The sequence below is a fragment of the Rattus norvegicus genome, chromosome 6 (genome assembly GCF_021556685.1).
Source record: "Rattus norvegicus strain SHRSP/BbbUtx chromosome 6, alternate assembly SHRSP_T2T, whole genome shotgun sequence".
Lineage (NCBI taxonomy): Eukaryota > Metazoa > Chordata > Mammalia > Rodentia > Muridae > Rattus > Rattus norvegicus.
The window spans coordinates 16,313,090-16,325,123 of NC_141539.1; the positions used below are offsets into that span (position 1 = coordinate 16,313,090).

General features: G+C 44.4%; 1 protein-coding gene across 12 annotated transcripts in view; it reads right to left on the bottom strand.

Moving 5' to 3' along the window:
• Positions 1–12,034, bottom strand: part of Plekhh2 (pleckstrin homology, MyTH4 and FERM domain containing H2) — a 110,969-nt gene that overhangs the window by 45,735 nt on the left and 53,200 nt on the right. For 7 of the 12 annotated variants that reach the window (XM_087553039.1, XM_087553042.1, XM_087553038.1 and 4 more), the window contains 7 exon segments: positions 9,179–9,254; positions 7,601–7,695; positions 6,907–7,054; positions 3,731–3,858; positions 3,521–3,631; positions 2,832–2,918; positions 1,325–1,483 (listed from right to left, as the gene is read on the bottom strand). In XM_087553039.1, the coding sequence (XP_087409165.1) occupies positions 1,325–1,483; positions 2,832–2,918; positions 3,521–3,631; positions 3,731–3,858; positions 6,907–7,054; positions 7,601–7,695; positions 9,179–9,254 (804 nt within the window). 12 annotated transcript variants of the gene reach the window in all.

Sequence of the window (12,034 nt, forward strand, 5' to 3'; positions counted from 1 at the left end):
GACACACAGACACACAACTTTGGCATATGTCCCTGTTGAATATGCTGGTGAATTGTTACTTTTGGTGCTGAGTGTTACCATAGTCTATCACATTTTATAAATATTACTGAATAGTGCCCACCCATGTTTCCATGTTATCATTAGATACAAGTGACAGTGTAGTATATATACAATATTCTACACAATGTTCACCTCTTAACAGAACTCAAGCACATTACTATGAATGTATAAATATTTTACTGTGAATTCTCAAAAGTGACCAAGAGGATGTTTAAAACATTTAAAACAGTACAGGACTCCAATCTTTGTAACTCCCTATAGTCCTTTGCAAATTAAGACTTCTAAAGATAGATTCTTCCAATAAAATGTTTTATACATGTTTAAAAATCATTTATCTGTCTGTCTGTCTGGACGGATAAACACATGCTACAATACATGTGTGAAGGTCAGAGGACAATTTGTGGGAATCTGTTCTCTGCATACCAGAGATGACACCCAAGGCATTGGGCTTCATGCTTATCTGCTGAGCTGTCATCTTCCAAGCCACCAAATAGCTGTGCTTTTAAAATGTTTGAGGGGTTGGGGATTTAGCTCAGTGGTAGAGCGCTTGCCTAGCAAGCGCAAGGCCCTGGGTTCGGTCCTCAGCTCCGGGAAAAAAAAAAGAAATATATCTAAAATATTTGATATTTGGGCTGGGGAAGCAAGCACAGAAGATGAAGTGCTTGTTATTAAACATGAGGACCTAAGTTCATTCCGGCATCCGCAGAAAAAGCCAGGCGCTGTGGTGTGTGCTTTTAATCCCAGTGTGTGGAAGAGGATCCCTTGGGCCTCTGGCCAGCTAGCCTAGTAAACCTCTGTCTCAAAGAACAAATTGAAGGCCGGTGCTATGGCTCAGTGGGTAAAGGTGCTTACCTCCAAGTCTGCACTTAAGCTCAGAACCCACAGGTTAAAGGAGAGAACTGTCTCCCACAGTAAGTATTTAGTGCAATAGGAGTATGTCATGATGTACTGTTAGGCCTCTCCAACACAAACTCTCTCTCTCTCTCTCTCTCTCTCTCTAACACACGCACACACACACTCATGCACACACACACACACTCATGCACACACACACACTCATGCACACACACACACACACACACACACACAGAGTCATGCACATACACACACCAGGCCTTCAGGCAGAAAACACTTTTATCTGTTCAGCCATCTTACCCCCAAACAAATTATTAAATACAGGTATTATCTGGGCTTCACTGTTCATGATGCGTGCATGAGCTTACAGAAGCGGCTGCCTAGGATGCTGCTGAGGACAAGGCCTTACCTTGGTGAGCAGGCCCTTTACTGTGGGTTTGCCCTCGGGCTGCAGGCAAAGAGGGTTAGCAGCTTGTACTCGCAGAACATTCTGGAACACTTTGATCCATTCTTCCAGTATATTGGGAGAATCTGCTGTCAGGTAGTATGTGTGTTTCTCTGTGGTCAGCTGGAAGGGGATAAGGAGAGGCTCTAATGATGACTTAGTCCTGTCCACTTAAGCATCATTACTGACAGGGAAGTGCACATGGTTCGCCTAGAGTCTGGTTTTGAGGAAATGTAGAATCCTTTAGCCACTGTGTGTGAGAATGGCGGCCAGTGAGTTAAAATCCTTTTCACGGGGGTCTGACACCGTTCATACTATTAAATCTAGGGTTGTGGTTTTATATCTGTAATTGCCACACGTTCCCTCTCTCCCCTCAGTGTGACAAGCTCTAGGCTGTGGAACAGAAAGACTGAAGATGACGGTGAACGCACGCACAGCTAACAGTGCGAGAGGGGATTTTCACGGAGAGAAGTGAAGCAATGGATGAGAAGAATTTTGCACCAATTCCTGGTGCTACACATGACCATTTGCCAAGAACTCACAATATTCCAGTCTCAAATTAGCTGCGTTGACGATTTCCCCAATATTTCAAGGATTTACACTCAATTCTTTATAGTCATGCTCTCCACAAAGCTTTCCTTGATTCACTCATTTAACCTCAGGCTTCCCCGCTCCAATAAGAGCATCGACCATGAACCTTCTAGACAAATTTTTACCCTTCAGAGGAACAAGACAAAATCATAGGATAACAAGAATAATACTCTGGGTGCCCAGCAGTGGGGTTCACAACTTTAAACCCCGCACATGAGGCAGAAGCAGGCAGATCTGAGTTTGAGGCCAGCCTGGTCTATAAAGCGAGTTCCAGGGCTATCAGAAAAACCCGTCTCAAAAGAACAAGCAAACAACTCCCCCCCCACCACCACCACCAGCAACAACTGTTATTAAGACATTTCAGAAGCAAAGTGTCCCAATTTAGAGTATCTCAAGAGCCTGTTTTAAATTTAGCAGATTTATGTGTGAGTGAGACGGGCACCAGCCACCTTTGATAACACTTGGCAATATAGTGTCTCTGTATTCAATAGCTTCCCCTCTTTGAAGTTCACTGGCGAGCTCACTGTCACTGTCCGATTCTATACTAGAATACAGGGGTTCTTGCATTCAATAGTACGTTATGTTACAAACACCTCAGAAATTCATTTACTGGATAAACTGCCCCTAGCAGCCTGATATTTTGAGAGCTGGGAATGCTCAGGAGATTAAATAAGAACTCGGGGAGAAAAGGAACAAGGTGGTGGTGGGAAATACCCATATTCGGTCTGAAATACGGGGTTAGCTAAAAAATAACAGGTTATTACAGTCCTTTGCATCAAACTAATTCTAAACTGAATAAAACTGTACCTAACAATCTAATCTCAACTGAGAATTGTTTTCTTACGGTACCAGAAGAACAATGAACTGAAAAGACAGGTACCTGAACCGTTTGCTTGTTATCTCCCCGTAAAATACTGCAGGATGCACTAAGTTCAATGTGGCCCTGGGGTTTCCGAATTACATCGCTCTGTACAAAAGGAGGAAAAAAAAGAGAGAGAGATTGGCAGCTATAATAGCAACTACAGGAGATGTTTTGTGTCATTAATCCATCGTTAATTTTTTAACCTGCATTTTTATCTTTTGTGTATGCATGTCTTGCTTGCACCTATGTCTTTATGTAGCCTAGGTTACCTCCAAGGTCGTTTGTAGTTGGGGATAACCTTGAACTCTTTTTTTTTTTTTTGGTTCTTTTTTTTCGGAGCTGGGGATCGAACCCAGGGCCTTGCGCTTCCTAGGCAAGCGCTCTACCGCTGAGCTAAATCCCCAACCCCGCACCTATGTCTTTATATCATGAGCATGCAGTGGCTGTGTGACCTAGAGGGGCTGTCAGATCCCTTGGAACTGGAATTACGCACGGCCATGAGTCCACCGTGTCAGTGTTGGGAGTGACACCAGGGTGCTCTGCAGAAGCAGCCAGTGCTGAGCTATCTCTGCCGACCCCATAATTAATGTTTTTATGACAGGGAAAAAAAAACAGTTTGCAGTCCGTTTTACGGTGTGAGGAATTCAGGCCCCAGTGGCAAGAACCGCGAGCAGGAGCGTCCCCAACATGGAGCCCTGTCCACTCACTGGAGACCTGTAGTAAAGTAGTTCTCCGCCTTTAAGAACAAACCACCTCCGCCTCCAAGTCTTGAGTCGTCCGCTCATTTTTAGTAGGTAGCCAGATTTTTCTAATAGCTCCTAACAAAAAAAGGAAACAATCAAAAATGAGATTTCGTTCCCTTCTGGGAAGTCAAACTAACAGATTTATTGTTATTCAAAGTCCGACCCAACATTTACACTTTTCCCGTTGTCACTGGACGTCGAGCAGGTTTTCAGGAGTTTCTGCTCAGGCTGCGAGCACTCCGTGTCTATGGAGTAGGCATCCGGAGGGATGGCGTAGTCACCCTCAGAAGAGTCGGACACGCCTAGGAAAGCAGAAACCAAGTCACTACTTCGTGCTGGTGCCGGCCAACAGCAGCCGTGAGTTCCCCTGCAGACAGCAACCAACTCCTACATCATAAACCTCCGTCACGAGATTTATTCCCATTCTTCTAGCCATGGATAACTTGAATGCAAGGAACAGAACTAAAGGGTTGGACCTGTCACACGCACTTCCATGAACGTCAAAAAGAACATAAATGATATTTTGGTCTGATTGGAGTGGTGAGTTCTGTCACATACATCAAATATCACCCAAGTTTACTAGTGTGTCTTACTAAAAGATTTAGAATATGCATATTCATTCAGATATTGATCACAGACAAACAGATGCTGAACCTCAATAGGATTTTTTAATGAAAGTCCAGTAAACTATTCGTCAGCTTACTGGCTTTAAAAACCCTTCACGAAGGATATGCCGTAAGCCTCAAAGACGCAAACATGCTATTCATGCATCCAACAGCTATGGAGCAAAACGCAGTGGAACATCTTCACAGTAGCTGACTCTCGACAAAGTTTCTTGTAAGCTATAGGCCATATATAGATAGTAAGTACGAGTGGAGATTTACAAACACTAAGTGAAGTCAAGAACATAGGCCAATATGCACGTAAAAACAACGGTTCCTAAAGGTCACTCAGATAGTATCAGGCTTTGCTTATTTGTGTCTGATACAGACATCAGACATACAGAACCTCAGAGGTCACCCTGGCTCATGCCTCCTTGTTTAAGCAGAGAAAGATCCAGAGATGGCAGGATTTATGCAGCCAAGTGATTGATTGATTGATTGATTTAATTTATTTATTTTTAGCCAGGGGTGATTTTGGAGGGCAAAGCTCAGGTTCCAAGCCTAGGACGAATGCACAAGCCCTGTCTGAGGTGCTAGGGCTGTGACACACAAAAGAAATGTCTGAGTCCTCTTGCAACAGGGTCCGGTGAAGGGAAACAGACGCCCAATAGGTAAATGCAACAAAAAATGAGATACGGAGCAGACTAAAGCGTGTGGGAAGAGCAGGCCACCAAGGAATGACAAGGACAACCATCCGAACAGCTTGGCCAGGGTGGATGCCAGCCATGTCTGAGCAGAGCCATGAGCAGGATCAGGTATGCAAACATGGGCGTCAAGCATGATGGTACACACATATAAATACGCTCAGGAGAGGGATGTAGCAGGATGGGCAGCAGAAGGCCAATGTGGGCCTCAGAGCAAATTCAAGGTTAGTCTGGGCTACATGAGACCCTGCCTCAAAACAAAATGGCATTCAAAAAAGTCTGTAAAGAGGGTCAGTCAGGTCAGCCCTGACCAAGGGAAGAGGAGGGGATGGAAACACTAGCAGCTGTTTGTGACATAACCGAGTTAGAGCAAGGAAACCGGAGAAAGCCCAAACACGGACCCACAGCCAGCTTGGCGGACCCACAGACAGCTTAGCGGATCCACAGACAGCTTAGCGGACCCCAGACAGCTTAGCGGACCCACAGACAGCTTAGCGGACCCCAGACAACTTAGCGGACCCACAGACAGCTTGGCGGACCCACAGACAACTTAACGGACCCACAGACAGTTTGGCGGACCCACAGACAGCTTGGCGGACCCACAGACAGCTTGGCGGACCCACAGACAGCTTGGCGGACCCACAGACAGCTTGGCGGACCCACAGACAGCTTAGCGGACTCACAGACAGCTTAGCGGACTCACAGACAGCTTAGCGGACCCACAGACAGCTTAGCGGACCCACAGACAGCTTAGCGGACCCCAGACAACTTAGCGGACCCACAGACAGCTTAGCGGACCCCAGACAACTTAGCGGACCCACAGACAGCTTGGCGGACCCACAGACAGCTTGGCGGACCCACAGACAGCTTGGCGGACCCACAGACAGCTTGGCGGACCCACAGACAGCTTGGCGGACCCACAGACAGCTTGGCGGACCCACAGACAGCTTGGCGGACCCACAGACAGCTTGGCGGCTCTGGCTGAAGCCCATGACTTTGAAGATGGCAGCAGTCCCATGCAGCAGTTTGAAAATCAATACATATCCAGCCCCTTACTGAGATCAGATCTCTTTGTAACCTCTCTCTGCACACAGCTCACTCAAGGCCGGGCTGGGGGGCCAGCACAAAGGACAAAGTACACACAAGCACAAGGACCCGCGTTCAGATCCTCAAATCCATATAAACCCAGACACGGGAGTGATTCTGTGATTCCAGCACAAGATGGGAGTAAGAGACAAGAGGCTCCCAGAAACAAATGGGCCAGCGAGCTCGTGTGGAAAGCCTAACCAATAGCATACCTTGTCTCACAGTGGGACAACACTGAAGCTGTCCTCTGAGTTTCACACATGTGCAGTAAGCACATATGCACAATACAAGTTTTAAATTTTTCTTAAAAGCTATACGTATGCGTGAAGTAAAGCTGCAGCTGTTTTCTACATTAATATCAGAGTAACCGACACAAAATGTAGGTGTTTTCTGACATTTAAGAATTGTAGAGGGCTTGGGGATTTAGCTCAGTGGTAGAGCGCTTCCCTAACAAGTGCAAGGCCCTGGGTTCGGTCCCCAGCTCCGAAAATAAAAAATAAAAAATAAAAAAGAATTGTAGGGGTTGGGGATTTAGCTCAGTGGTAGAGCACTTGCCTAGCAAATGCAAGGCCCTGGGTTCGGTCCCCAGCTCTGAAAAAAAAAAAAAGAAAAAGAAAAAAAAAGAAAAAGAAAGAATTGTAAATACATCTTCCCACAAATTAGACAACATGCCACAAGGCATGTAAAAACCAACCTCATTTTGGCCAATTATTTCTTTTTATAATAATATCATACACTACTTCTGATAACAATATCAGCAATAAGATTACAAAGAAAGAGTGGCTTGTGTGGATTCAAGAATGGAGTGGAAAATTACCACTAGAATATAAATGTCTCTGTCCTAGGCTAATGTCCATTTCACTACGGTTTGTAGTCTTAGAAATCCTGCTGAGATCAGTATTGAACCAACTTTCACAGCGTGCTAGCGCTGCCTCCCGCACATACGCATTTCGCTCACCTCGCTTCATGGCTCTGGGACTGTTCGGTCCACTGCGGCTGCGCGTTTCTGACTCCGACTGACTCCGGGAGCTGGCCCTAGAACCGTCCTCTTCATCTGAGCCAGAAGAATCATCCAGGAAAGGGCTGGTACTTATTTGTGTCGCCTTCTAAAGAAAACCAAAAGAGCCCCTGAATCCACCTCTAAAGTCGCTGTCCTCTCTACACATGTAATGCTTTACAGAAATTGGTCACTGGTGCATATTTTAAAAGAAAGAAAATGGCGTATTTTGACATCATGAAAACCTCTCTTCAAAACCTTAGATTTTAATTAGCTAGGAATTTCTGAATTACAAAAGATTCCTGAAAACATGCGACTGTCAATATCTGACAATCCTTGTTTTAATTAGGTTCTTCTGGCAAAGAAGGGGACCCTGGCAGGAACACAAGGACGTTTCTAAATTAGGAGTTTCCATTGCATCATTAATAATAAGCTAATGGCCCGGGGCGAGGGTGAGGAAAACCACATCATACTCTTCTTCTCCAGGCCTCCCCATTTCTTCTTTTTTTATGATATATTAATGTGACCTTTTAAAGCTCTACAAAGGGGGCACTTGATGTAAAAATGTCAAGAGTGGAATCTGCAGCTTGAAGAAAGCTTCCCTGACTATCCTGAGGAGAACCATATGTCTGACAGCGAGAAATGCGTTCATTACCCCCTTCAACGTTGTGTACACAGGGGTCGTCACATTCTTGTATATGAGAGACATGTAAGGGCCTGCTACAGAGTGGGAAAGTAAGCTTGCAGCATCTGAAACAGAAAACAACATTAAAGAAGTTCCTTCCAGCTAGTACACTGGTCTGTTCCCTATGAAAATGTACTAAAAAGAAGTCAGATTAACAGGCGCTGGTTATTAATATTACTCTGCTTTGTGAGTTATGACATTTCTAGACCTGTATCTACACTTTTTTGGTCTCTTTATTTGCGATGGGGTTTTTCTGTGGAGCCTAGGCTAGCACTAAAGTAGTGGGGATCGTCCTGCCTAGGCTCCTGATTGCTGGCATTGGAAGCCACATACCCAGCACAGATATTGTTTTTTATGGGTCACACGTGCCAGCTCCCCAACTGCAAGCTCTTTGACACAAGACTCGTGCTTTTTACGTCTTTAGCCTCTCCGCTGTGCTTAGCCATGCAGTGCCAAGCAAAAAGGACCACTGGCTGATTCTGTAAGTGGTCCCTTTGAAGATGCTGTCTGAGGATTTGGACCCCTGTCTCTGACTTGGTGCTAAAACCTCATTCTTAAGCCCTGTCAGGAGACCCAAGTGTTGATGGGTTAGAATATACTTTATTGACTATTAAGAAGAGAAAGCAACTAAAAACATCAGTGCTACCTCTCTAGATGAACCAGTTGGACGTCAGACAGGTGGGAAGTAGAAGGAACCACCGGAATTATTTCTTTTCTTATTCTAGACAATTCTGTGTGAGTTATTTTGTTTTATGATTTTGAGACAGGGTCTCATGTAACCCAGGCTAGCCTTGAACCTACTAGTAGCTGAGGCTAGCCTTTAGCTCTAGATCCTCTTGTCTCGTCCTACCAAGTGTTGGCCTTATATTTTCTATAGTAAGAATGACTATTTCTATGATAATTCTTTGAAGGAAAGGGGGAAAACAATATGCAAACTAATATTTTTATAATTTTTGTAGCTTTAAACAGATAAAATGCCCATGTCTTTCTACTTTGCCTTGCGGGGATTAAAAACAGTAAAGTACTTTCTACATCAGGACTGAATATATTCATGCCTTTATCCTAAATAAAATAAACATCAGTTTTAACACAAATCCCCAAGCATTTCCTGAACACTTACATATTTCCATTATTCTAATAATATTAGCTATTTAGAAGGTCTTGCTTAGTGAAAGATCAATAAAAAACCATGTAGTTTTAAAAAAAACTTTTTATTATAGTTTTTTAAAGTTATAAACAGTAAAACTTACCGTCTTAAGCATTTTAAGTGTATAATTTGCTAGGGTAGAGTTTATTCACCTTGCTGTAAAAGAGACCTCTACAACTTTTCTTCTGAAATTTTGTGCCCACTAAAGAGCATCCTCCCTCCCCCAATTTCCCAGCTCCCCGTTGAGCATCAGCCTACACTGTCTCTGCTATTCACTGCTTTAATGAATTCATTAACAGAATCACGTGCTCCTGCCTCTCTGTGGCTGCATCCCATTCTTCTCTCAGGCGTCCCCGTCCTGAAGGTTCACCCGCATGACAACATGCAAAGAAGGCACTTACTTTTATTAGCATTCTCCATATTGAAGGCCTCAGACACTCGGATGCCTGATTTGGCTACTGCATAAATCCTGCTCTCCTAATATAAAAGAGAGATTGCACCAGGTGCTTACAGCCATGAAATGATTACAGTGAACACAACACGCTCCCTTTGTTCTTCAGACATCTACTAGAGTGCAAAATTCTAGTTAGCACAGAACTCGTCAGTGCTGATAAAACGCACCACCGTGAATAGCTTGTAGAGATTTTCCCCTCATTCCGCAGTTGTTCTATTATTTGTTTTGGTCCCCAAACTTGGGCCTGGTATCTTGACTTTAGGCGTTATAAGAGCAAGCCTGGGAGAGCTTACTGGCGAGCACTGATTTTAGGTAAACCCCTTCTTCAACATTGTAACATTCTACATGTGGTTAAAGGGAGAAACCATGGCTAGCTGTAGCATGAAGCCAACTTTTTACAGTCACTAATTACACACTGACACCATCTGTAATATCTGTCACCACAACTAGGATAAAAACAGAAAAAAAAAAGTACGTTCAGAATCCCAGCAGAGCACTAAATGTTATTGCCTTCTTATTTCAATGTACATTTTAGTAGAATAAAAGACTTTGGGTCGAATAAAAATTGTATTCGAGAATTGTGTGGGAATGATTATCTTGTTCCAAAAGTAGCGTATTACATTTCCTCCTCTTCTCCAGAAAGATCTCTGAAATGGTTACTGCAAGGGTAGCATCACTGGCTAACGAGAAGGAGGATCCAATGGTTCCCAGTACATCTATCATTGTGCCCTGCCTTTTATGAAAGGTCTAGACTTGAACATAGTTGCCTGGACCAGAACACGGAAGGCAGCGGATGTCACGCTCTTCTACTGGGCTGGCCAGTGGCAACAGTAACTGGCACGAGATCACTGATGACACTGATGAGGGGGCCTGTTCGATGGGCTAGTGTCAAATAGAGTGGACTGCTTTCTTTGAAGGGATTTACACACAGAGATGAACTGCAGAGGTCAGTGCTAAGGCAGTGTAAGCAGGAGCTTCATGGCTGCTGGAGTCCATGTGAGCACGAGACAGAGCTGGAAGCAGGAAGGAAATCGGAGAGTCAGCACAGATGAGAAGACAAGCCAGGGCACTTAGAAAGCAGGTCATTAGAAGTAGCGCTGGGTCAGAGCTTGTCCCACCAGAGTGACTATTATTCTGCATGAAACTCTAATTCAACCAGGGTAGGCTTGCTTTAGAATAGCATCTTACTGACTGACTGAGTTAGCTAGAACATCTCCCGAAAACCTGAAAATATAAACCTTTGAACCTTTGCCCAGGGTCAGTACATTAGAAGTCTGAGAAGCATTCTACTTTTGCAGGACCAAAAGCTTAAAAAGAAGAAAATAAGGAAAAGGTAAAACTGTCAAATAAAATGAACTTGAAAGCTTAACATCAATTTCTGAAGATCTTCAACGTAACAGCAGCAGCAGCAGCAGCAGCAGCAGCAGCAGCAGCAGCAGCAGCAGCAGCAGCAGCAGCAGACCAAATCTCGGCATCTTACTGCCTAAAGCTAGCATAACTAGAATTCCAGAGAGCCACGCACCATTTGCTTCTACTTTTTTGTGCAGTGAAGAATTTAGCAATAAACAAGAGGCGGTTTCATGTGGAAACCGAAAGGAAAAAAAATGTTCTCTTTAAAGTAAATAAAAAGCAGATACATCTTTTTTTTTTTTTTTTGGTTCTTTTTTTCGGAGCTGGGGACCGAACCCAGGGCCTTGCGCTTCTTGGCAAGCGCTCTGCCGCTGAGCTAAATCCCCAACCCCAAGCAGATACATCTTTAAGTCTGGATTTATATCAGGAAAGCCGTGGCCATTGTAATTCGCTTACAGTGACAGCAGCTACCAAATTAAATAACCACAACAACAGTAAAATAGCACGACTCCAAAACCCAAAGTACCTGGTAACCCAGATGTTTCTTCTGAATCGAGAGGTTAAATGCTCCCAATCTGGGAAGGAAACCACAAGTCTACAAAACAGAGCAATTCGCTTAATTTTAAAGGTGGACTATCCGGGCTGGTGGGATGGCTCAGTGGCTACAGGTTAGGGTGATAAACTGAGCTTGAGCCTAAGAACCTGCATGGTGGGGAAGACTCCCTACAGGTTGTCCTCTGACCTCCACGTGTACACTGTAGCATGCTCGCCCCTCCCGTTAGTACATGCGTGTGAAAGCTTAAAGAGTTTGTTTTTTTTTTGTTGTTGTTGTTGTTGTTTTTTAAATCAGGCAATGGATACTTCTAAGAAATATCAAATCAGTGACAGGTTGGTTTTGTCGTCACAGTCAATGTTTCCAAAGTCTCTTCTAGGTCAGTAGGAAGCTAATTTAGCTGAAGGAATGGATGTGTAAGTTCACGACAAGTAAAGCAAAACCTGTTAATCAAGCGTGAAGGGAAGCGCAGAGCGGTGAGCGGTAAGAAAGACCGAAGTGTGGCTTCAGAAGCACTCCAGTGCAGTTGTTGAGGAAACAAACCCTATCTCCCACCCCATCATGTGACCGGTGTCATGGGCCTCCAGGCACTGAACACTCCTGCCTTCCACATTCACTCTTCTTCCGTAGTTTGCACAGCCCAGCCCCATCCCTCTCTCCTATCTCTAGAGGATCATCTCTCACAGAAAACAGACATCTGTCTTCATATTGGATGAGTTAGAGGGGCCCTGGCCTCGCTTCCCCCATGAGGTAGTCACAATTATCCAGCTCCAGCTTGGGCCTAAGCGAACAAATATAACTCTACTATTGAAAAGCTCACCCCCGCCCCCCAATCCATCCCCACCCGTATTTTGAATTCCCATCTGTTTTGTTTCTCAATTGTTCAGAACATGGTTGGGG